The sequence below is a fragment of the Herpailurus yagouaroundi genome, unplaced genomic scaffold (genome assembly GCF_014898765.1).
Source record: "Herpailurus yagouaroundi ecotype Mexico unplaced genomic scaffold, PumYag 181, whole genome shotgun sequence".
Taxonomy (NCBI): Eukaryota; Metazoa; Chordata; class Mammalia; order Carnivora; family Felidae; genus Herpailurus; species Herpailurus yagouaroundi.
In genome coordinates this window covers 31,784,431-31,810,760 of record NW_024412412.1, presented here as the reverse complement: position 1 = coordinate 31,810,760, position 26,330 = coordinate 31,784,431, and the positions used below count along the sequence as shown (strand labels likewise).

The following is a 26,330-nucleotide window of genomic DNA, read 5'->3' as shown; positions in this document are numbered from 1 at the left end:
GGTAGACTAGCATCCCGCAGTCAGTGGACCACTGACCCCATGACCTGTGCCGTAATCTACTAGTGGTTATGCCCCTTTACAGATGTGAGTGGGGAACAGCTGAGCCCCTGCCCTTGCAAATTCCCACCTCCTTCCTGTTTCAGTATCACAGGTCAGCCTGGCCCGACCAATAGAAATCATGCCAACTCATCAAACTGATCTCCCTGCCCTCATCTGCAGATGCTTAGGTTTGGGCTCTGTTCCCAGAGGCTCCAAGCCAAAGCATCCCCCCCCCACCCCCCGTCTTCATGAAGCAAGAAGACCTAACACCTTGACTTGGGGCTTCTTGGTGCTGGACTTTAGCATAGGTGTCCCACTCAAATCCAGCTGCCTGCCCAGGGGTTAAGAATGAGGGAGGCGGCCTGTTTCAGGCCGATGCCAATTTTGAAAAACGTGACATACTTCTCTCATCTAAGGAGGGGAAGTTCTGAAAGGACAGGGGAGGGCCTCCCAAAGAGGAGCCCACCGCTCCACCTCTTTGGAGAGGGCACGTTTCTACCTGGCAGTAAGAGTCCATGGGACTCCAAATGATAAGTTACACCCCCATGTAGGCAGGTTCCAGCCATCAGAGGGGTGGGGGTCAGGCACGGGATGGAGAAAGACGCTAAACAAGATACGCCCTGACCAAAACCACATACCGGCTTACCTTGCTGTCTGGTTAATTTGCTTCCAGTCTCAGTGATGGGAATTAGGCAATTGCTTTAAAAACTCAGAAGCCACCATAAAAATAGAAAATTATTGCTTCCTGTCATGACCAAATATTAAACACAGTGCACACCTAATGACTCTATCCCTCCCCAGGGAAGAAGCTTTATGAACAATAAAATCCCAGCAGACTTCTACTGTTTGGGTTTGGAGGTCTCATTATGGGCTCACTGATCCAATACAATTTACAAGCTCAATGGACTCCACTCGAAGTGAAAACCGCCAAGCCGGAGTTATAAACAGAACACCTACAGTGAAGCCAGCGTTTCATTCTTCATCAGGGAATGAAAAGAAGAAAGAGGGGATTGAGGAGAAAGGCACTCGGGTACCAGTTGCTCCCGGAAATGTTTCTGACAGCCTGTGTCTGACTCAAGGTTAGACACCTCACTAAAAACGCAAGGCAAGGTGGGGGGAAGCTAAGGAGTCCCTAAAGCCAAAGGCAGGAAGTAAAAAAAAAGAAAGGTCAGCAAAGGAAAAAGAGGGAGACGGGGTCAGAGTGGGGCGCGACGGGAGTGAGGGAAGCAAACGCAGAATTTTAAAATCGCCGTCCGGTGTTTCGACACAGGTTGACTCAAAAACGACACCAAATTTTCAAAGTTAGATTTTTTTTTTCAGCTCACTAAATTACCCAGATATATGTCTAAATGGTGGTGATCCTTCATCTTGTGACTCAACATCTGGATGATAAAATGCATTAGCCACTCTACATTTACTTGGGCAAGCATCAAGTGGACTGCTAGCATTAAATCGAAGTCGAGTCTGGCTCTTGTTCAAACGTCAGCCAAGACCAAGTGGGGAGAGAGGAGCTTCCCCTTTACCTTCAACTCCGTGCAATTTATCACTCGAGCCTAAACAGTCCCACATGTTTGAAGCGCTGAAGGAGACTTGGGGAACGCTGAACAAAGGCTTTCAGGGAAGTCAGTATAAAAGTGAACAGTAGGTAGACAGTGGGCACTAAACAAAACCAATGCAGGGGAGGCGACAAGTCCATAAAACAGGGTCTAGACAGAGCATGAGAGCAAGGCACCGAGAGGTGACAAAAAGAGACAAGAGACAGAGCGCCGAAGAGGGGGCCTGGGTGGCAAAACTGGCAAAGACTGGCGGGGGAGGGGGAGGGGGAGGGCCGGCAGGGACTGCTGACGGTTCCCAATAATGTTTTCTGTTCACCTATCAGCTTCCTAACTGAACCCCCTAAGTGTGAATCAACTTCCACGTGGACAAGAAGATCATTATGAGCCCTACCCGAAGGCAGAACACACACACACACACACACACACACACACACACACACAAAGGAAGGAACTAAGCCAGCATGAGCCCATCATGGTACAGGGCTCTCTCATGCATCATCTCCCCATCCCAGCGCTGTATGACAGTCCTCACTCCCCTATTTTTCAGATACAAACTGGGATTCAGGTAGGGTTGCCAGATAAAATATAGGATGCCCAGTTAATTTTAAATTTCAGACGACAATGAATAATTTTTCAGTATAAGTATATCCCAAATATCACGTGGGAAAGGCCTATAATGAAATTGCATTTGTTTTTATCTGAACTACAAATCGAATTAGGGCATACTTGCACCCAAAAAAACATCATTCATGTTTACGCGATATTGAAATGTGACTGGACATCCTATATTTTTATTTGCTAAATCCGGCAACTCCGGATTCAATGAGAGGGAGGAAATGAATGAATGGGTAAAGGCATGAATGGTATAGTGGAGTGGTCAAACCCAGATCTGAAGCCAGATTGTGCCAGTTATCACACTCCAGGAATAACAACCACTTCAAGTATGCAACCCACATGTCATAAGTCTGTGTTACGTGCCCAACCTTACTTCTTCTGAAGAAAGAAAAGGCCTTTTTTCACAGAACAAACTGGCTACATGCAAATTTACTGATTAGAGGGAAGCAAAATGTCATCAGTCTGACCCATGGCATGGTGCTTGAAAGGTGATGCATCCTCCAAAGCTCCGGTCCAGTTAGCAGCTTTGCGATTCAGCGACACCCTGTTCATTGGGAATGTCATTGTTCCTCCTGTCCTCTCCTTACACAGACCATCACAGCTGTGTCCTGGGAGTGAGAGATCTTGTCTCTAATCCCAGTTGAGTCTTTGACCTGCCTGCTACATGGCCACTGAAGGAGTTGCTCTTCCAAGGAGTTTTCTCATCTGAAATGTGGGTGACGGTCCCAGTGTATACCTGAGTCATGTGCAAAGCTTTCAATCAATCAGGAAAACGTCCTGTGCAACTGTGCAAATCTGGACCAAAGTCAACCAACCAAAAGGCTTGCCCTTTCCCTCCATAGACAACCACCTCAGGGCTTGATTGGAGGACCTATGTGTGAAGGACAGCATACAGAGCTACGATGGCCCAGACTGCATGACCATTTTGTGAGCTCTCTTTTCTAAAAGTCCTGGCATCCTATGTGCCTTAAAAAATGCAGGTGTTAACCCCAAAGTGCTGGCCGGAATCCAGATGGTTCCATCCCTGCAAATTCTTCCATTCCTGCCATGGTATCAGTGGGATTAGGAATTTCTCCCTATTTCCTTTTCAAAAGCTCCTGTTATATGTGAGCAGCTGCAGCATTTCTCACCAGTTCTGGCTCCTTGGTGGTCTTGAGGGGGCTGGGAGAGTTTGAGTTTAGAACAAAACCTTCCTGGAGGACAATCGCTTAATTAATTACCCAGTAGAGACTGGCGAAATGCTGACTCCTTATAGACTTGGGTCTAAGCTGCCTGACGTGCTTTGAGCCTCTTGTCACTCGACCACTTTCCTTTCGATCAAATGCCCCCTCCAATCGCAACTCTAGGTCAACATGAAGAACAGGGCAACAAAGAACATTTCCTATAAGATTTCAATCAGCATATAATCTAATCAAGTCCTAACAGGTAGAGCCCTGAGTTTTATAAATCATCTGTGGATAACTTCCTTCCTATCTCCTTAGGATATGTCATATTTCCCAACCGTTTGGCCTGTTAGCCTCTTGGCTGGTCATAAATAGACCCAGAAGAACTCCTCTAGCCCCATTTGCTCAAATAGAAAGAAATAACTGGGAGTTCTAGAAAGTTCTCTCAGGATGAACATGTGGTCTCAGCAATCTTTCCCAAGTTCTGGGTCCTTTGTTCCCCCTAAAGCCAGCTAGACAACTCTGGGAAGAAATACCTTTCCTAGAAACAAACATCGATTTCTTATTTCCAGCATTGAACAACGTCACAGTGCTGTTCTCCTTCTCCTGACTCATCCCCTTTCTGGCAAACCTGCAACTTAATCACATCATACAATTTTATACGGGAGAAACCGGAAGTTGAAGCATACCATTATTTTGCTCCGCATAACCGCATACATCCACTTGGTCGTCCGATTTTCCCTGGGAATGGATCCAGGGGACCTAACGCGAGCACTTCGAATGAGAGAATGCTAGTAAAAGTGAACTGGTTTGGGTTTTTCCCCTTTTTTCTAAAGAATTACTTGCAAACGGTTTGGATTCCGGCTTCCGAGTTCCTGCTCTCTCACAAACATCCAGGCTACTAAAAAATTCACAGATTGCCAGATGGTACAACAGCAGTTCTTTGCAAAGGATCTGAGCTTTCCAGTGAACAAAGGACGCGTACTCATGGGGACAAGTGGCAACATCAGCAAAAGCTTTGGAGTGGTGGGTGTATTGGGGGAGGGGAAGTGAAATGTGGAGAGGTGAGAAAATGGGCCTTTTACCTCCAGTGACTGGTATCTGGCAGGGAAAACCCAACTCCCAGCCACTGCTGATGGTAGGAGGGAGCATATCCAGAAGAAGATGAAAGGAATTAAATCAGAAACTAGGATATTTGGGGGCGCCTGGGTGGCTCAGTCGGTTGAACTTCCGACTTCGGCTCAGGTCGTGATCTCACGGTCTGTGAGTTTCAGCCCCGCGTCAGGCTCTGTGCTGACAGCTCAGAGCCTGAAGCCTGTCTCAGATTCTGTGTCTCCCTCTCTCTCTGCCCCTTCCCCTGCTCATGCTCTGTCTCTGTCTCTCTCTCTGTGTCAAAAATAAATAAACATAAAAAAAAAAAAACTAGGATATTTTTACAGGAAGTCACTAAATTTGAAGCCTGTGCCCATTTTCCCAATTCCTGGCGGTGCAGGGTGATAGAAATAATGCCCAAGTTTTGGCAGGCAAACTGATACATTCCCAAAAAAGTCACAGGAAGCAAAGCATCCGTGAACTATTTTAACGCCTTCCTACAAGTTTCCCCTACTTCCATTCTCCATTTTCCAATGCATCCTCAAAATCATCCCTCCAAAATATTGACCTGACCATAAAACTGCACTACTTAAAATCCTCTAATGTCTTTCCGTCACCAACGAAAGATGTCAAAATACTTTTGTCCAGGCATATAAAGTCTTACCAAATCTGGACCCAAATAATCTTTCTAGCTTCTCCTACTGCCCCCCTTCACATACATCCATGCACTTCTAAAACTATGAGCAGATTTAGGAAATTTTTTTCCTTTCCATGTCTTCTCCTACCCACTTTCCTCCTAGAATGCCCTTTGATCTCAACTATGAATGTCCAAGTTATAGTCGTCACCTCTCGCACCTCTACCTAGATGAAAATAATCTCCCCGCTACAGGTCTTCAGAGCTTTAATCTCTGCCTCTCTTATGGAAGTTTTTTCTGCACACTTTTCATTTTTCCATCTGAACTATAAGCTCCTGATGGGAAAGCTTTGTGTCAATTCAATTGTATTATTCCTAACAGCACCTTGCAAAGTCCTTAACATAATAGACCCTTGATAAACATTTACTGAATGATTCATTCTGCCTCACAACTCTAGATATCTGTTCTTGGCATTGTTTTGTTCCTACCTGTCCCTGGGGGTAAGACTGCTAAGCAGCAGTCAAATACAAGTAGTTACAGGAAAGGTCCTATATAAACTGGCAAAGGACTCAGTCATCCAAACCCTTCAACGCTTGGCAGTCACAGACTAACCTGCCAACTAATATTTACTGAGTGACTGTAGTATCCAAGCCACTGGACAGATGTTACAGGAGATACAACATAATAATTGCTATGACTTTTTTAAAGCATCTATTCAGTCATACGCTATGGTGGGCACCTTACACTAATATTAATTTCCAATAGAGGTTTCTTTTTTTTATACTAAACATAATTTTTATCAAATTGGTTTCCATACAACACCCAGTGCTCAACCCAACAGGTGCCCTCCTCAATGTGCATCATCCACTTTCCCCTCTCCCCCACCCCCCTCATCAACCCTCAGTTTGTTCTCAATATTTAAGAGTCTCTTATGGTTTGCCTCCCTCCCTCTCTGTAACTTCTTCACTACAAGCGTGAAACCTACAGATAACACAATGACTCTAAACCCATATCTTTCAATAATATCCTTAGTACAACTCATTGGGAAAGAAGTATTATTAGCACCATCACAAAACCAAGAAATATCAAAGACTTAAGCCACATATGATGCCCGACATCCAAGAATTACAGTGTACTTGGAAATGTAAGGCAAACCCAATAGGTAAAGAAGATAACAACATCCAAACATCCTAGTAAGAGAAGGCACAGGGGGCAAATGTCAAGTGAGAAGACTTGGGCTATAAGAATTGATATCTTTGAAGAGGCAGAATCTGAAGCAGGTCTTGAAAAACTGATAGGATTTATATCGGCAGAGTTTGGGGTGGGTGTTCCAGGCAGAGCTGGTACATGCAAAGGGAGAGAGGAAGACATTTTCTTTTTTTTTTTTTTTTTTAATTTTTTTTTCAACGTTTATTTTTATTTTGGGGGGACAGAGAGTAACAGACCATGAACGGAGGAGGGGCAGAGAGAGAGGGAGACACAGAATCGGAAACAGGCTCCAGGCTCTGAGCCATCAGCCCAGAGCCCGACGCGGGGCTCGAACTCACAGACCGCAAGATCGTGACCTGGGTGAAGTCAGACGCTTAACCGACTGCGCCACCCAGGCGCCCCGAGGAAGACATTTTCAAGGTCTGCTTGATGAAACAAACATTTTGATTCATGGGGAAAGACATGACTGAACTAGAAAGTTGCAACCCATCTACAATCCACTCACCTAGTTTTCACGTACTTTCCACAGTTTGTAAATAAATATTTCTCCGCGTGATCATTTAAGCTGTCCGCTCCATAAAAGGAGGAACCATGGCTGTTATGCTCCCCAATGGTCTCTTAGTGCCACGAGTTCACAAATATTTGTTTAATAACTGAATAACAACAGCAACAAAATCCTAAATGAATAAACGATGGAGTGAACCAACGTACAGATGATTGAGCCAGTGTGAGTCAAATCTTAAAGCTCTATGAGTCTAGGAAGTCCGGTGAGCCGAGTAGAACAAGTGTAATTCTTAAACACTAGCCCAACTACAGAAGTAAACATCAAAACTCTTCCATACCACCTCTTTGATCAGCAGGGGAAGAGTGATTTTCTCAAACGAAATATCATTTATTTACCACGTGGTCCAGGCTGTCATCTGGTGAAGTGCTTCAACCCAAAAGGATGTATTTTCTATACCAGCACATAGAAGAGTCCCTTCTCCTATCTGTGTCTAAAATGGCCAAGAAACTAGCAAAGATTTTACTGGAAAATAAAGGACAAAGAAAATGAAAGAATGATGCACTCACTTCGGGTAGATAATCTGTGTTGTTTGGTGAGAAAATCTACACCCTCTCTGAGAGAATAGAATTTTCAGTACAAAAAAAAAAAAAAAAAAATAGCCCGGGGCCAGGCTTTTGTAGACTCTTCACAGCACTGGGCTCCCTACACTGGAGATGGGGAATCTGGGCATGGAAGGCACATATTAATAGCTCCCGTAAATTATTGATGAGCAAGGATGATGAATTAGCATGCCTGACACCCAAGCCTGGGCCCTCCGCTAGAATCAGAATTCAGAGCTGGAAGGTAATGCAAAGGTCATCCATTAATCCAATGCACTTCCTTTTACAGATAGGGAAACTAAGGCCCAGAGAGGCAGCTCATGACCTCTGTAACATGAGACAGCTAGTTAGTGCATGATCTGGGGCCAAGAGCAGGCATCCTGATCCTAGTCAAAGGCCATATCTGCTACCAAATGCAGCCTCTCAGTCACGGGAACTGGGGACTGATACTCCATCACGCCTATCACACACATGAATGTGACTTGTACAACCTCAGAGTTAAATGGCACTTCGGGAGCCAACAGTGCTTCCAGACCATACTCACCAGGCCTTTCCATTCTTACACAGCTCTAAATTCCGGAAAGGTTTTCCTTCTTTACCAAAATCTTTTTCTCTGGAACTTCTACCCATTAACTACACTCCAATTTCACCACTGAAACTGGCTATGTGACCTTGGCTGAGTTCTCCAGCTCCTTAAGATTCATATTCTTCCCCATAAAATTGAACTTTTCTTAACCACCAAAGATGAATTAAGAAGATAACGCAAATTACATAGCCGAATGCCCAGCACATAGTAAGAGTCAATTAAAGGTTGAGTATCGGTCGTATCCACCCTTTCCAGGGACAGAAACCCTTGTTTGGGACGTGCCTCTACTGACATATCTGGCTTGTCCATTTCCAGGGAAAGGGAGGGAGTTGTCACAGATTGAAAACCAGTGTGAGTGGCCCAAGACGGCAGGAATCTACTAGGCTTTGTGGACATAAATCTCAGCAAGAGCTCAACTCCAACTACTATCCAAATACTGCTTCTGTGCTGAAAGGAACAGTGGGGTTAAAAGCTGAATCGACATTACAAATCAAGAAGAAATTAATATGGAGTTCGTTTGGTAAATTAACAAAAACTCTAGTGTTCAGGTTTAATGCAATACCCTCTAGCATGCCTGGGAGGTCGGTAAGAGCTTTACTCCCCACAGTTATTCTCTGGAAATTCCCATCCCACAAATAATACTTTCCTGGAGTTAAGTGATACACTGGAGGGAGGGATAACAAGCATGGGCCAGAGGAGAGAGGATCCAAACACGCACTCCAATGGAACAAGGTGGTCGATGAGGCAGAAAAAGGTGGGAAAAGGATGTGCCAAACGGCAGGAAAAGGGCAAACAAGAAGCCTGGACCGGAGGGGAAGGCAGCAAGTGAAGATGCTTACCAAGATGAAAAGAGGAGCAAAACTTGGGATTACAATTACTGAAAGAAAGAAGGAAAGAAAGAAAGAAAGAAAGAAAGAAAGAAAGAAAGAAAGAAAAGAAAGAAAGGAAGAGGAAGGAAGGAAGGAAGGAAGGAAGGAAGGAAGGAAGGAAGAAAAAGAAGATAAGTAATGTGGGGATCTGGAGAAATTGGGACCTTCGTGCATTGTGGGTGGGAACGTAGGTAGCTGCAACGGAAATGGTGTGGCCATGACTCAAATTACTGTTTGGTAGGAACAAGGGCAGAGAAGAGAGTTCCATATTCCACTTCTAGGTCTATACCCAAAAGAATGGAAAACAGACAGTCAAAGAGATATTTGCACACCCCTGTTCACAGCAGCATTGTTCACAAAGAGCTGAAAGACTGAAGCAGCCCAAGTGTCCGTCGACAGATGAGTGGATAAACGAATGTGATATATCCAAACTGGGATATTGTTCAGCTTTCAGAAGGAAGGCAGTTCTGGCACTCTACAACATGAAGGACCTTGGAGGACATGATGCTCGGTGAAATGAGCCAGTCACAAAAGGACAAATACAGTAATGATTCTGCTCATGTGAGGTCCCTAGAAGTAGTTAAACTCATAGAGACCAAAAGTAGCATGGCGGCTGCTGCGGGTGGGGGAGAACGGACGGTCACAGTTTTGCAAGGTGAAAAGATTTCTGCAGTGGCTCTCACCGCTCAGTAATGTGAACGACCTAAACCACTGAACTTAAAACTGGTTAACACTTAAAAAATGGTTACGACGGTCAAGTTCATGTTGCGTGCATTTTTCCACAATTAAAAATTTATTTAAAACACAGGGAAGATACCATCAGGAAAACCTACCCGTGAGATACTTTTAAGTAAACCTTTTGAATAAGGTTCATTCTGTTGTTTGTCGGGCTTCTTGAAAAAGAAAGTTAACAAAACTACATCAACATTTAAAATGGCCCTCCAGGGGGCGCCTGGGTGGCGCAGTCGGTTAAGCGTCCGACTTCAGCCAGGTCATGATCTCGCGGTCCGTGAGTTCGAGCCCCGCGTCAGGCTCTGGGCTGATGGCTCAGAGCCTGGAGCCTGTTTCCGATTCTGTGTCTCCCTCTCTCTCTGCCCCTTCCCCGTTCATGCTCTGTCTCTCTCTGTCCCAAAAATAAATAAACGTTGAAAAAAATTAAAAAAATAAATAAATAAATAAATAAATAATAAAATGGCCCTCCAGGAAACAGCTCAGAAATATGGAAACCAATGTCCCAAGACAGAAGATCTTGGGATATTTAGCGTATGAGACATAGGCTGATCTGCCCTTCTAATAGAAAATACCGTACCAGTGTGCACATAGGCACAGACAGCCTACAAAGATGCAAAAAGAACGTTAGCCCTCTCTACCCATCTGACTTTTTATGGGCTACAAGAACTGGTACTTATAGGACTCTTTTGTCACTCTCCTACATCAGTGCAACTGTCCCTAAAGAGATCTTCCCACGGACCACCAGATTATCCCTGAGCCCCAGAGATTCAGCAGATACTCAGAAGAAGTTTCCAGACGGAGAAGAGAGTCTGAGAAGAATACAGCCCAGAAAAAACAAGCTCTGAATTAGCTCTGAAACCACAAAATGTAAATCGGCTTGAGACTTTTTATTTTTATTTACCACACACAGATCTTTATAGACAAGATTTAGGCCGACCAAAGGAAGGATTATGGTTTCATTCTTGGTTTGGTCTGTTCCGGTTTTGGTGTGTTTTTTTTTTTTTTTCTTCTTTCATACAGGAACTTTGGGTTTTTACACTAAAAATTAATCAGCTTTACTGCCACTCTAGACACGCACACATTTGTACACAGAAGGAAGGCTCTACTGGAGGCCTGTGATTCAGCAGCAAGTCCTGCTGGGCTGTGCATTGGCCTGGCTTTTTGGAGAGAGGCGGGGCTGCCCAAGAATTCACAAAAGCATGCTGAAAAGACAGCTGAAAATAAAAATTAAATTTATGTTTCTAGAGAAATCAAGGCAGAGAGCAATTTAGTAGGAAAAAAACAAATCCTAATCTGGGGCTAAGTCTGAGGACCTAGAGAACTACATCTCTGATGGGGGGCAGGCGGGCGGGCACCCTATTATAAAATCCGATGATTTTCAATGAAGGGGCCACATGGTAGTAAAAGCTATCTTTCATCTTTTAAGCAGCCTATTGGAAACTGAATATCTGCCCAAGATGTGGTCACAGGGGCTAAATGAAAAGTCAAGTTGTTTGGCGTTTGAGCTGGAAGCCTATCAAGTCAGTGTCATAACACTGCTTGTCTTGTCCCCATCCAAAACTCTGACTGGCCACTGATGAGATCAAGGGCATTTCTGGAATGAGATTCTTCCTTCCCGTTCCATTGTATGTCTTTGATTAATAAAAATGGAGTTTACAGCTGAATGGTTGGTTACTTGTCGATTGCAGTCCAGCGGGCAAAACCTGACAAAACGCTGGGCCGGCCAAGGAAAATGATCGAAGGGGTCTTTTGTGGTGAAAAGTTTGGGAACCACCCTTGAGGCTCCCCATCCCCTCCCCCGAACATGCACAATTCCAAGGGAATAAGCAGGCTCCCTAGAGCCAAAGTGGAGCGTGCCTGTTGTGTGAGAAAACTCAAAGAGAGACAGTGTAAATTAACTGCATCTGGTTAGATGAGCGAGCAGGGGGAGGAGATAATTAGTTGGCATTATAGGAACAAGGGCAGAGAAGAGAGTTCTATATTTACTCAGAGGAAATCCAAAATAGACTACTTTGCACCCGTTTGCTGCTCGTGGGAGATCTCAACATTTCCAAGTTGGCAGACGTTGAACACAGGGACGGGATGCAGAACTCAACCAAACCCCTGAATGACACAAACCACCCATCCCACCTCCCACAAATGGAAACCTGACTTCACCTCCTTTTACATCCACAGGGAAGGGAAGGAGGCGAGGGTAAGCCCAAAAGACATTCAGAAGTAATAAGACAAGGGCGATATCTCCAAACAAAAGCCCTACAATGAGTAAGCAGAATAAATGCATCTGTTTACAATAAAACGGGTGCTCTAAAAACCTGATGATGGCCAATTTACAGCACCCTTTGGTATGTCTCCGTGTGTAGATGCGCAACATTTCAAAAGTAACACATATTTCAAGTGATGCAGAGATATCACTGGGCTGTTTTATTGTGCACAGGATAGTAAAAAGTAAATGCCATAGTCCCATAAAGCTCTATAATATGCAGCCAAGATACAATTTCCACCTTCGAAGACGAATTTAAGGCATTCTAGCACAAACAATGAAAGCACCTAATTTGAAAATCTTCTCCCTCTGTAGATGCTAAAAGACTTTCTTTTGTACGGGTACCATGCGTATTACATAGGATTAAAACGTAGATATGTCAGGCTTTATCCGCGGGTGCAAGTCGTATGCGGGTTCTTAAAGTAAGAACTGCTAAGTGCAGAGTCATTAGGATGTGTGCTTATGAGATGGAAGGTGCAGATTAGGATTTATGGGTTGGCAACCATCTTTAAAGCTGATTTGTGGGGACCTTATTCCAAGAAAAGATGCCATAGTCATGAGGTCGGAAGACCTTCTTCAAAGGGGAGCAAAAGTGTGGGGAGGAGAGTTGAAGATTAGTGAGGTCAGCGTGCATCCTGGAAAGGACTGGGTCTGCATCTAGCTGTTCCCATATGCTTTGAATTCCCCCAGAGGATCCTGAGGGCATCCTGGGAAGTTGGGAAATGGGGCCACGTGCGATCAACACATCCAACTCACAGAAGTCAGGACAGACAGTGCTTGGGAGAGGCAGGCTGTGGCAGTGAGAGGAGCACGAGCCGAGAGGGACAGACAACTGTGTTCTAGAGCCAGCTCTGCTCCACCCAGCCGTGCAATCGTGGGCAAGTCACGTCACCATTCCCGGGTCAGCCTTCCGTCTATCAGATGAGGGAGATGTCTGACCCCAGAGAGTTCTTACAACCCCTGCATTGTAAGCTTCTATGCACTTTCAGAAAAAAAAAAACAAAACAAAACAAAACAAAAAAACAACGGAATTCCAAACAGCTCTCTAAAATTGGTCCCCCGTGAGCCTCCTAGGATGGCAAAAGCACCCTGCACATCCAACAGACATTTTACATTTGGTTCTCATCCTCTTCCAAGCACCTCAGAGAAGTCTGCAGAACCTCCACGGACATCTCAGGAGCCTCCTGAAACCTACAGCGGCAGCCAGTACCCTCCGATCGTACCATGGAAGAACAGAGCTGCTGAGTGCTTTGTCCAAGGTCAGAGGCGAGGACAGGATCAGGATTCCAGCCTCCCCGTTCCTAGGGCTATGCTATACTTTCCACAAAGAAACCAAGCTGGCTTTCTGGGAAGAATGCCAGAGGTTCCATTCTCCCAACTGAGAATTCATTGGGATATTGGAATAACAACTTTGGAGACTGTGGTCTCTCCAATCCATTTCAGGACCTGGCTAGAAACACGAAAACCCAAAGAAAAAAGCAATAGGGAATTATTCCGTTTTTTAACGAAAGAGAAAAAATTAGGGGTGGGAATATGGGATTTCTTAAAAATTACATGATTGCTGGAAGTTAATTTGGTATTTCTTCGTTGGTTTGTAAGTCCTGTTTCCAATCACAAAAACAGACAGCCGAGGATGCCTAAATCACATTTCAATGAATTAGCATCTTGTCCCAGAGAATCTTTCCCACTCTGAATAGAACAGAAGACCCAGAATGCAATGCTCTGTGGCAGAAAGGAATCTCCCTCGATGCAAGAGAGAGTTTGTCATAATCCCCTAAACTGTAATCTAAACTGATAGTCTTCAACCCAACAGCCATCGCGGAGAATGACAAAGGGGATGATGCTTAACTCGGGGTACACTGCCTCTTCCAAGAAACTTAGTGAGACCCAGCTCTGCAAAATAGGAGAGCTGGCCTCCTTTACCATCAATATCCACACACTCCTTATTAGGTTGACATCAGTGCACCTGGAAAAGAATCCCAGCATAGATTTAGAGACACATGTTCAAAAAGGAAGGTTCTGACTTCTTCCAAGAAAGGCCAACCAGAACAAGAGAACACATGTTGGACTAGCTCTGCCTCAAAGATAACATGAAACCAACCTTATGGCAAATCCCAAGTGATCGATACTCAGCGTCGAGGTTCATAAAGGAGAGAAACCAGAAATGATCGTTTTAATCACTTTTGCCCCCTACCTGTCGATGATGACAGGGTCTGAAGGAGTCTCATTTCGGTTTCCACAACTTTTCTTCTCGCAACATCGACTGTAGATTGGGAAGGAACCAAAAGAGTAAAAGAAAATTGTTAAAATCAGGAAGATACAATGAGCATACAGCATAGAAACATTCACAAAAATACACACGTCCTAGGTAGCCTCTTAGCGTTCAGAGGCTCGAGCACAGAGTTTATGGCCATGTTTCAAAACAACGCTGGACCTGAAGCCCAAAGATACTCCTTCAAATACTCTGTGGCTTATGACTGGGTAATTCTCAGCAAATCACAACTTTCTCAGGAACCATATTTGTATTCTGAGCCACAGGCATTGGACTTTTAAATCTATAAGGTCACATCTTATAGACCCATGTTGAATGACTTTATGATTGTGTATTTTAGATCTTTGTGTCTCAATAAATATTTGAAGAAAGAAGGGGCAGGAGCACGGACAAAATAGACCCCCAAGTAGCTGCCTGGACTTATCAATCTTATTTGTGTAATCTTTCCAGAAAACTCTGTGTACTTTATAAACATTTATTTATTTATTTATTCATTTCTATCATTTTCTAAAGATGACGGGAGAAGACCAGAACCATGGTATACATTGTGAAATAGGGGAGAAAATGAGGCAGGGAGCTATGAAATGATATCTCCAATGATTTTCACCAAGTCCAGAACAGAAATGGGACTTGATGCGTGAAGTGCCATCTTGAAAACTCCACCTCCCAGGGCTTCCTCCTAGCAGAGTACCTGGTAGGGGCTCAAAAACCACTTGTGGAATTAGCTGGGAGGGAGAGAGAAAGATGAGGCCCGACGGCAATTACGACAGATAAGCGGGACCCCGTCAAACCTGAGCAGAGAACAAAATGCTCCCTTCCAAAGGTGTCCGCGCGAAAGACCTAGACAGATGTGACAAGAGCAAAGGAAGGTGGGTGGTGGGGAAGCACTGAAAAAATCACCTCCCCACATGGCTGCCGCTGCAGACTTCTGAATACCTCTCGGCTCATCCAAGCACATGGTCTACCATCAATGGTAGTTGCTTATGGATGTAGGCTTGCAGGGCATAGAAAAAAAAAATTACCATCCACACTGGTGCGAGAGTATGCCTCATAAACATTAGCAAAGTATATGTAAGCACTGCCTTCGCCCGATCTGTTGAAGAGTGAAGCAACACCATAGGAAGATTGCCCAAGTGAGAATCAGGGCTCTGGCATCTGACCCAATGCTGTCACTAAGCAGCTGCGTGAGTTTAGTCAAATCTGTTTAACCCCCCTGGGCTTTGCCAACCTTATATATAAAATTAAAATATTGGACTAGATTGGGGTGCCTGGGGGGCTCGGTGAGTTAAGCATCCGACTTCAGCTCAGGTCATGCTCTTGTGGTCCATGAGTTCAAGCCCCATGTGGGGCTGTGTGCTGACTGCTCAGAGCCTGGAGCCTGCTTCTGATTCTCTGTCTCTCTCTCTCTCTGCCCCTCTCCACCCATGCTCTGTCTCTCTCTGTCTCTCAAAAATGAATAAATGGTAAAAAAAAAAAAATTTTGTTTTAATATCGGACTGATTATCTCCAGAGTCCCTTCTAGGTTTACAAAGCCTGTGAGGCAGCGAGATCCCCAAGCACCCTTTGGAGGTGACAACAGAGTAAGAGGGAAGCCATGTGGCAGCGATACCAAAGCCTTATACCGGCCCAGACACAGATTTGCTTTCTGCCTCTTCTCCGTCCATTTGCCCTCGCTGGTCCGCCACAGAAGTAGAAACAAACAAATAAAGGAGAATTTTTAAAACTTTTAAAGTTCCTCTTCCCTCCTTGCAGGGATGTGTGCGTGGATGACACGGCGAACCAACTCCAGCATTCTCAGAAAGCAAAATATACTTGAGAGATGCTAAACAAGTTCCACCAAATGAGCGCTAGGAGCTTTTAAGAAACTTAATCAAATTAGCAGGAAGTAAAAGAGAAATGGTCTCCACTTCCCTAAATACCAGAGTTTGCCACTGGGGGCTTTCTGAAATACTATTTTGCCTTTGAAATTATATTAGGTCTTAACTTTTAAGATTTCAATCCATTGCAAGATTAACACCAATAAAAATGCCGGCCAGCTGCTTTCCTAGGTCCCAAAGCCCTTGTCTCTCCTCCCAACTCCCTATCACCACCCATTTACGTCTCCCTCCTCTTCTGTTTCCATTGCTCATGTCAGCAGAATACCTTTGCAGTTCAGGCAAACCTTTTCCTCCTCAGCAACACAATTTCAAAAGCCCATATATGCTTGGTACCTAAAGACCTTCCAGCTAGACTCCCCTTTGACATCACCAGCATGTCAACGTGACCCAAATTATGTGTACGGTGCTGGGTACAATTTAATTACAAAAGCACACACTGTTGGGATGTGCCACTGTGTCTAGTTTGAGAAGGAATGATTCTGAAGAGGCCGAGTAAGTTTGCAAGAGTGCTCGGCCGAATTCAGCTGCTTTCCGTGGGGATTTTCTCTGAAGGAAAAGAAAAACAGGTAAAAATGCAAGCCTGGGGCCAGTGTGACACAATGTGGGGAATCTCATCAGGGAAGGAGCCAATGCTTGAAGAAAAACGCAGAGGAACTTTAGGACCCAATCTTCCATTTTCCAACAATAACGTCTTTAAGCATAATCTCTAATGTTCACAGGGCAAAAAAAGATGGAGAAGACACTCACTTGGCAGCTGGACTGAAATAGTAAAGGTATAAAAATAATAGGAGTTGGGGCGCATGGGTGGCTCAGTCAATTGGGTGACCGACTTCGGCTCAGGTCATGATCTTATGGTTCGTGGGTTCGAGCCCCGTGTCGGGCTCTGTGCTGGCAGCTCGGAGCCTGGAGCCTGTTTCAGATTCTGTGTCTCCCTCGCTCTCTGCCCCTCCCCCACTCATACTTGCGCGTGCTCTCTCTCTCTCTCTCTCTCTCAAAAATAAACATTAAAAAATAATTTTTTGGGGGTCGCCTGGGTGGCTCAGTCGGTTAAGCGTCCGACTTCAGCTCAGGTCACCATCTCGCGGTCCGTGAGTTCGAGCCCCGCGTCAGGCTCTGGGCTGACAGCTCAGAGCCTGGGGCCTGCTTCCGATTCTGTGTCTCCCTCTCTCTCTGCCCCTCCCCCATTCGTGCCCTGTCTCTCTGTCTCAAAAATAAATAAAGGTTAAAAAAAAATTTTTTTTTAAATAAAAAATAATTTTTTTTGAAATTAATTAATTAATTGTGTTTGCCCCATTTGAGCCCTTCTTAAAATTTCTCTGGGTTGGGCAAAACTAACTCTTTTTCTTTCTTTCTTCCTTTTTTTTTTTTTTTTAAGAAAATGTCTCATCAAGATGTCCTCACTATTTTTTTTTTTCAAATCTGGTTTCTTAAATGACATTCCGTCCTCATGCCAATAATATCAACATAAGCAAAGGGAAGTGGGAAGTGGGAGACATTCGTGAACCCACAGTCGGTCTCCAAACAACTGCTCTGAGATCAGATATGTGGATGGTGGATGTGGAGGACTGGGGCCCTGAATTACTCAGATGACAAACTCCATTCTCCCCTCCCTTTGCTGTATAGACAAAGCCTGTGCAACCAACTTCAGGTTCAGCTACTTTAGTTAAAAGGCTTTGTAGGGTTATTTTCTAATAAGCAAGTCTCTAGGTCTGAAGTTCCTGGTGTTTCTAAAAACTGAACAAGACTGTGAAACAGGAAAGGAAGGGGAAAAATAAACAAAGAAGAGGAAACTGAACTTGGCATCACGTTGACTGTGTCCCTACCTACCATGGAGAGGCTCAGAAGTGCTTTTTCCCTAATGAATGAAAATGAAGGTTGGTCCTCCCCTCCTCACTTTGGCTGGGTTTGGTTTATTTTATTCTACTTCTGATTCAGAGAACCTTTTACCTGAAATCCTCTCAATTTGCCTACAGGACTCTGCCCTTCCGCATCTCCTCAGAGTCTTTAGAGAGGGAAAGAGACAAAAAAAAAAAAAAAAAAAAACCATGGGGACGAGGCTGGGGGAATATGGAAAATTGAATCCCAATCCTGAATCTTACCTGCATTTTTCAGAAAGGAAGAAAGAAGGGGGATGAGGGATGGCTGGAGAAGGAAAAAAAAAAAAAAAAAAGCCCCAGCCACGGACACAGGGTGTCCAGTCAGTCAAACTCCTGCTCGAGACCAGCGAATGTGCCCTTTCCCCTCCAAAATCGTTTTTAAAATTCAACCCTCAACTTTCAAAAATCTGTCTCTAATTTCAAACTCAAATAAGCGCACAGCATGGTGGCTTTTGTTTTGTTTTCTTCTCCCCAACTCCTCCCTGCGATTGCATAACAAAAGTGTCTAAATTCACACCATCTGGCCGATAAAGACACTGGCCCCACTGCCCGGCTGGCCCATCTGATTAGGGCCCTGTCTAGCCTGCGCCTTGTGGCGAAAAGTCACAGCTGTGGGGTTTGCTCGCGCTCAATACAACTCTGTTATTAGCCAGCTGTAGGCCTTGAGACGACTTCTGTTCAAATTATAATATCTTTTAACCCTCTGAGCATTGAGGGCACGGGGTGGCTGGCAGCGACATAACAACTAGATTTCTCCTTGCTAATAATTGGCAAAATGAACTAAAGCAGGGAAGAGGGGAGCAGAGACAATTGGGGAAGAGAGAAAAAGTTAGTCCTAAAGAGATTTATTTTGTTCCCCTCCAAAAGCTAAACATCAATTTATGAGCTCTTTTTTTTTTTTTTTATTGTTTTTTTTTTTTTCCTAAGGATTACAGAAACCGTTCAGGGCAATTCCCAGGTATGCCCAAGAACACCATGCAAATGGAACTAAGCATGAGCAGGAATCTCTGAGAACATCCCTCTATCGCTGACTGCTAGCACTTGCCTTGAAAATGTGGGAGAAAGAACTTTTTTCCCTTCCTGGAGAATCAACCAGCTCTGACTGACAAATTGAGATCTTCCCCTCTGGATACATCCAACATTTGCCATCATCCCAGTGATCTCCCAAAACACACACGCATGCACACACACATGCACACTCCATGCACAGTGCCCATCCAATGGATCATTTATTTACCCATAATTAATATGTGTTTTAAATTCTAGTTTGGGGAAGGAAATAGCAGAGCATCTTCCCTGGTCTCAAATGCGGAGAAGTTACAGTACATTAAATTTTTATATTGTGTTACTAATGCAGACTAAACTAGAGGCTTTAAAAATTGATGCTGCTACTTAGACAGCATAAAATGAGGAGGATTTGATTGGGCTTAAAAATAAAAATGTCAGCCTTAACTACAGCTAGGTGGGGCGTGCGAGTGTTATTTAAAGTGATAGGTGTAATTCGTCAGACAATGGGCCAGTTTGGGGGTTTGTTTTCTTTTCTTTTAAGAAGATAATCTCTCCAAACAAAGACATTTAAAAGTATAAAAAGGGATAAAAAAAAACGCCCTTCAATTAGCCAACTAAATCAAAGTGTTCTGACTATTTAATCTAGGTATTACACGCAAGTTCATCTTGGAATTGTATTTTCTTTCTGAACGAATCTATCAGGGGCCCTGGGATCATGGCGTGGCTATCCGCTTACTCCATCACCCATCACCTCACCCGGCTACTCAGGCAGGGAAGCTCTATTCCCCTCGGCTGAGGCCCCTGGCAGAATTGAACTTTGCATTTGGCAAAGTTTGTTTTTCCTAATACTTGGTCAAAACCAAAACAAACATGGCTGATTGTTATGGTTTCTTTCTGACTGGGTTGGGAGGGAGCCGGGGCTGCTAGGAGCTGCCCATAAAACAGTCCAAGCTAAATCAGATGGCCTGCAATTACCCAAAACTAGCAAGTCTGGAGCTGGTAGACATTCGCCGGAGCAGGAGCAGTCAGAGTAAGGAAGAACTGAGGCTTTCTCCCCCGTCAGGGATTTTGGAGAAAGAAAAACACGTATGGAATCAACGCTTACATTTTTACATAAAATAACCACCTCTTTCAAGAGTTTCCTTCTTATACCCTCTCTCACGTGCTCTGAGTTCCCCACTACCCAAACGGTTGTTTGTAAGGATGAAGAATTAAGAACGGATTGCACTTTCTACCCAGTGGTTTCTCCTGACCTCGGAAACTCCCCTGACACGTGAAATCTTCGGAGAAGCCACATCCCCGGAGGAAGGAAACCCTTCCGCATCACAGACAGGTGCCTCGGCGGTTGGGGATGGGGGTCTCCACCCTCGGCTGGTCCCTCTCCGGGACTGCAAGGTTTTCCAGTGCTTTGACTCGGTCCGCCACAAGTGGCCCCTCCTGGAAATCTACCCAGAGCGGGCCCGACAGGCGGGAACCTAGCGGTGCGGACCTCGGGTGGAGACCGGTTCAGGCAAAGTTCACGACCCCAAATTCGGCCGGGGGCTGCCCGCCCCCTCCCCGCGCTGCCACCGACCGCTGGGCTACAGAGACTTTCCACGTAACGGAGGAGACTCCCGAGATGCCAGGGCGGTGAAATCCTGAGTGGTTGTGGGTTTCCTTTTAGCGTCGTAACGGATATGCTCTAAGAATCTGACCTTTAAGGGGAAGTTCTAGCGGATCGGCCCCCGGGGTAAGGCCTCCCTCCCTCCCAGCCATCATTGCTGAAAGGCGATGCCGGGGGCTCACGGGAGCGCGGCCATTGAGGCTCACCTGCCCCGCTTTCCAGCAAAGCCCGCAGGAAAAAGCGACACTTACCTGCACATCACTTCGTGCGTCAGGAGAACTCGGCACATTTCCGGATTCTTATTTTGTCCCTCGTAAGCTATGGGCTGCAGAGGAGTCGGGGGCAGGGAGGGAAGATGGAAGGGCAACGGAGAGACAAAGGAAAGGAGACTTCAGAGCAAGCACAGAATCGTGGGGTGGGTTTTTGTCCCCTCTCTGCCCACTACTTCATTAGGAGTTAGCACAGAACCTGAGCTGTGGCCTGGTTAATTCAGGCGACAATGATAATAGAGTAGCGAAGTTGGCCCTAGTGAAAACATATTTTCTGCAAAGGGGGGGGGGACGCGATCTCGCAACAATTCTCTCTTCGCTCTTTTGCTCCCCTGCCCCCACCCCCCCCCCCCCCCCCCCCAAAGAAACAGGACAAGGGGGAGAGAGAAAAAAAAAAAAAAAATTGTTCTCCAGGTTGGACAGGTTCTTGCTATTCGACGTGGAGAGGCAAGTGAAGTCTGACCCAGGAAACCGCGGGGGGTGAGCAGAGGTCGGGGACAGACGAGGGGGGGAGGGGGCGCGGGAAGAAGAGGAGCCGGGTGGACCTCCGACTTACCTGCTTGGTGACCGAGTCGATGAGCCTGACGTACAGGTCCTGCTCGGTGCGGACGCCTGCGGGGGGAGGGGGCGGGCACGAAGTCAGGGCCGGGGAGCCCCTCCCCCGCACCCCCAAACCCGTCCCCGCGGTGGGGGCAGAGGCCCAGGCAGCCACTCCAGGCTCCGGGCTGCTGGCTAGCCGGCGGGCTGAGCCGTCCAGGGGGCAAAGACCCCCCCGCCCGTCCCCTGCCCCTGACCGAGCCTCCCGCCCGCAGCCCTGGCCACCCCAGGCCTGGAGGCCGCCGGCCAGCGACGGCCGCAAGCTCAGCTGCCCTCCTCGCCGGTTACACGTGCGGGCGCAGCCGCCGGCGCTGGGCGCTCACCATTGCTGTAGAGGAGCTGTAACTTGTAGTGGGTGCCGTTGTTGGTCTTCTCGTTGCCTTGTTCCTGAAAAGACAGGCAGCGTTCGAGCCCCTTTGCCTTCCAGCACCCCCCACCCAAAGGAGAGACTGGAGAGCGTGCCCCACACCGCCTCCCGCCGCCTTTCTCGCACTCGCCCTGCAGCTTTGAACAACCCCCTGCCCAGCCCCAGGTCAAAGGGCAGGAGCTTCGGCAGCCGCCAAACCTTGAAACTTACTACAGCTCGGACCACTTGATGCTCTCCAACCCCTCTGTCCCTCCCCCTCAAAAATGTCCTCAGAAGTTTGCCTCCGGAGCCGCCACCATCGGACTCTGCGGCCAAAGCTGCCTCAAACAGGCAGCCCCTCCGGATCTCTCGGTCCTTAAGAAGCCCCAAGGCTTCTCTCGGCCGAAAGATACAGGTCTGTCATTTGGAACGGCAGCATCCCGGCTCCATCCCGCCAAGACTGGAGCTTCTGGGGCCACAAGCTCAGGGACCCAGGGCCAGGTTCGAGAGGGCCCTCCGGAAGCCCCTTCCCTAAAGCTCGCATTGTAGAGCTGAGGAGACTGAGGCCCAGAGAGGGCAAGAGACTTTCCTTTCCTCACACGTCTGTTTCATCTGGGATCAAATCCCGACCACCGAGCCTGGGTCGGGAGCAGGCACTGCGCTCAGGAGGGAGAGTGGGAGAGAAGGTTCATTGGGGAAAGCGGGCCAAGACTGGGCTCTGGGTTTGCACCTAGTAGCTCCCCATCTGCCGGCGCTGGCAGGTGCAAAATAATAAATAATCCGGAGAAGGGCATGCTCTAGTCTGAAGGGCGTTTACTCCGCGGCCAGTCCAGGACCAGGCTCTACGACTGACCCGGAGGCTAGGTGCGCAGAGCCGCCAGCGCCCCCCCGCAGCGTGTGGTGCGGGAGCGGAGTCTGGAGGAGGCGCCGGGAAATCGACTGATTTAGAGGCTTGGGCCAGAAGCCTCGATTTATCATCCCTGATGATGTGAGTGGAAAAGTGTCGCGAGTGACAGATGGAATCTTTAGTGCTCTGCAAGGTGGTAGTTATTAGGCCGTGAGAAGAGGGGGGACCTCGGCTTACTTTGTCGTTCTCCACAAAATCTACGAAGGCTGTGCGCTCGATCTCCACCGGCTGCCCCTGCCTGTCATAAAGCGCCAGAACGAAGTGAAAGAAGTTGGATTTCCTCAAGTTGGAGGGAGGCTGCTTCTCAAAGTGGGCCCGGGACAGGGCGACTCCGCTGCGCAGGAAGAGACACCGAGGGGGCCACCAGACAGAGGGAAGAAGAGAAAGACACAATGTTACCAACGTCCCACACAAGCACCGCGGAGGAGGGTCAAGGGTTCCGGTCCCGGGTCCAGAGCTCTGGGCCCTTCAGATCTTTTTTCAGTTCAGTTTAAGAAGAACGGACTCCTTAGAGTAGTCACCGCGGCCACAGGGGTCGGTTGGCGGAGCTGACGCCCTGTCCACTGCCACGCCCGCTGTTCCAGCCTCCGGGAGTCCCAGCGCCTGGCAGCTCACGGTCAGGCCTTTAGTGGAGCCCAAAGGATCTCGGGTGTGGGCCTAGGCTAAAAGCGGTCCCCTAAGGGGGCGGCCCAAGTCCTATCCCGCAGGGCCGCCCCTATCTTCACCCTCAGGTGGCGCCGCCGGCTGGATCAGGATTTGGAGCTAGGACCCCGGCCGGGTTGGAGCAATAAATGCCTCCTTACTTTTGAAGAAGTGACTCTGTCCTGTCCTAGAGCTACTGCCCGCTACGCCCCCTTGCTCTCTCCAAAAGTTGGTGGCTGGGAACGCCTTGGGGGCGGGCGGGAAACCCAGAGCCCAAGCCTTGGCCCTACAGGGAGAGGCCTCACCTCCGGCTTCCCTCGCTCTTCCGAAAAGTTGCGCCCCGGACAGTGGCAGAGCGGAATCCCTGGGACCTGGGATCGAGGGCCACTGCCGACAACGTGATACTGGGGACCCCGCCCCCAGAACTGCTGCGCTTGAAGCAGCCAAAATGTTATTAAGAGGCAGAGAGCGTCCTCGCCTGGGGCCAGAGGGATCCCCGCTTAAGCTGCATCTCCCGGCGGCGCCAGCCAAACCCGCTGACCGCGAAACCCATGTTGGAGGACCCGGGAGGCGCCCTCGAGCGTTTTGAGTGTGCGCACACACCTCCCTGCAGACCCGTCGCGGCCGGGGAGACAAACTAGCCGCCAGATCGCATTTAACAGAAGTCTCAGGGCCCAGGCGAGCGCGCAGATGGCCAGCGCTGCCCCGCGGCGCCGGTATCGCTGGGCCTTCTACCCTGGGGCGCGAGCACTTTCACTCTTTTGAATGGTGTAACATTTTGGCTAGAACCCGCCACTCGGGGTGCCTATTCCAAGTTTCACAATTATTTGATCGGGGGAAAGGAGGAAAGTAGGGAAGGTGTCTTTAAGGTGCTTGGCTAAGGAAATGCGCCTCGGAGCCTTCTCTGCGAAGCTGCCTAATTTCTCCCGGTTGAGCCCAGAGAGTACCCAGACGGCTGCGGAAAGCCGTCGCCGCCTTATGCTGTCTGCCTTGGGGATACTGGCGTGCCTGGGGCTCGGGCAGAAGGGAGGCAGCCGCCGCCAGCCCCGGTCTCCTCTCCTCCAAGGGTGGAGGCTGGTTCGCTCTACCCGGGACACCTGGAGACCTGGCTGGCCTGGGAAAGGAGTTATTTCTCTGCGTGATGTTAGGACTTAGAGGGAGATGGCTAGGAGAACGGATAGGAAGGCTGAAGTCGTGGGAAGAAGTTCGAGAACCCTTCGGGTTTGGGGGAAGGAGGCTGTCTCTCCAAGACAAGGACGCGCAGACCACAAATCCCAGCTCAGTAGTGGTGATGAGGGAAGGGGACCAGGATGTCTCCGTGGAGTGTCATCCTAGGCAAGGCGTTTACTATCTCAGCAGGCGGACGCTTAGAAACAAAGTCAACTTCAGCAACTAGCAAAACTAAAGGCTGGTGATCCCTGCGTTTGCGGCCCATCTCCTCGCCTTTCTTCTGCGGCTCTTTCCACTGCTACTCCTTCGTCTTTTCTTTTTAATCTCTTCTCTCCCCTCACCCCCGCCTCCGTGCGTCTAGTCCAGTGTTTTTATCTCTGCGCCTGGACCTCCAGCCTGCACCCCCTCCTCCCGGAGCTCCCAGCCGCTTTGCCTTCCCAGCAGCGGCTCCGGCCTCTCCCACTCCTCGCGTCGCCGCCGCCGCCATCTGGCCGCGGGGCTTCCGGCCTCCAGGAATCACCCGGCAAGTTGCGGGAGGAGAGGCGCTTGCACGCGGAGTGGCGCAGCCCGGGAGTCGCCGGCTCCTCCGGCGGCCGCGGCTGCCAGCTCGCGTCCTCACGCTCCGCTCCGGGCTGGCATCGCAGGACTAGGGGCAGAGCTGCAAGGCGTTGGATGCCACTTTGCTATTTTTCCTCCCAACGAGTGGTGTGTGGGGAAGGAATGGGGGAGAAACACAAACGACCCAGGCAGTTCGGAAACTTGAGTGTTGGCTAGGGGGTAAGTGTCCCCCTGACTGCAGCGACCTGCCTGCCCTGGGTCGAGCCCCAGCGCGTGGGGCGAGTGCGACAGATGGGGGAAGAGGGAGGGGACACACAGAGAGACGGTGAGAGAGAGAAAGCGAAGGAGGGAAAGAACTTAAGAACGTAAAAACTGTGAGGCCATATCGTTACCTCTGCGCCGCGACATTGGCGTCCACCACGCCGACATTCCGGACCCAGGACCTGACGGAATCCATCTCGGCACCCAGCGATTTGTCTTTCAGAGCTGGTCCTCTTCCTAAAGTATCTTGAATCCCAAACATTTAAAAAGTCTGGTCTAGTGTCGCTTTAAAAATACGAGTTACAACACTGTCCCTACTGTTCCCAACGCTGTCACCAAACGGTCTGCTCCAAAAGCAATCCAAGAAAAGGGATCAAGAGCCGAAGTTTGAGTCTCTCTGGAGGGGAGGGGTGGGGGGAGATAACCCGTCCTTTGCTTCGCGCGTGAGGTGCGGACTGATGTAGTTAAAGTTTGGGTTTTATCCTCCGCAAGTTCAGATCCGCCGCCTGAGGCCCTCCGTCCTAGGTCGCTCGCATCCTTCCAGCGGCAGCGCTGCCTCCAGAAAGTGATCACAATTTAGAAGCATCACCTGTTCTGGGAGAAACGGGAGATTGATGGCTGCCTAATCTCTCCCCTTCCTCCTGGTCCCCCCCCCCTCCCTGCTCCTCCCCACCGCTCGAATTTAGAAAAAAAAAAAAAATCCCCAACAGGATCAGTTGTAAAAGGAAGGGGAAGACCCGGAGCCGAGAGGAGGCGGTGGCTGCGAGCACCGCGGAGCCGGGCTGCAGCCGCGCGCGGGCCCCATGAATGGGTTACTACGGCCGCGGTCGCGGGAGGCGGAGCCGCGGCCCGATAAGGAGCCTCATTTGCATGGACGCTCGGGATTGGCCGGCGCTGGGCAGGCCGGGCCGACGTCCTCCGGCGGCGCGCGCCACGCTCGGCGTTGCCGGGAGTCCGGGAGGTGAAAGGGGACAGAAAGCTGTGGACGCTGCGTCCTTGTCCAAACTCCGTGTGCGTGCGTCGGCTGGGGGCCCCAAATCCTGCACTGAAGGCTAGTGATCCGACCCTGCAGGTTGGGATGCG

General features: G+C 48.2%; 1 protein-coding gene across 2 annotated transcripts in view; it reads right to left on the bottom strand.

Moving 5' to 3' along the window:
* EBF2 (EBF transcription factor 2) overlaps positions 1-25,901 on the bottom strand; it is a 203,550-nt gene extending 177,649 nt beyond the window's left edge. The window contains exons 1-6 of one of the 2 annotated variants that reach the window (XM_040490239.1): positions 25,379-25,901; positions 22,794-22,950; positions 21,687-21,750; positions 21,323-21,378; positions 20,749-20,822; positions 14,055-14,123 (exon numbers count right to left, since the gene is read on the bottom strand). In XM_040490239.1, coding sequence (XP_040346173.1) covers positions 14,055-14,123; positions 20,749-20,822; positions 21,323-21,378; positions 21,687-21,750; positions 22,794-22,950; positions 25,379-25,509 — 551 coding nt within the window. In that variant the 5' untranslated portion in view covers positions 25,510-25,901. The remainder of the gene's footprint in view (positions 1-14,054; positions 14,124-20,748; positions 20,823-21,322; positions 21,379-21,686; positions 21,751-22,793; positions 22,951-25,378) is intronic. The other variant, XM_040490238.1, reaches the window with a different exon arrangement.
* Between the last annotated feature and the right edge of the window lie 429 nt (positions 25,902-26,330).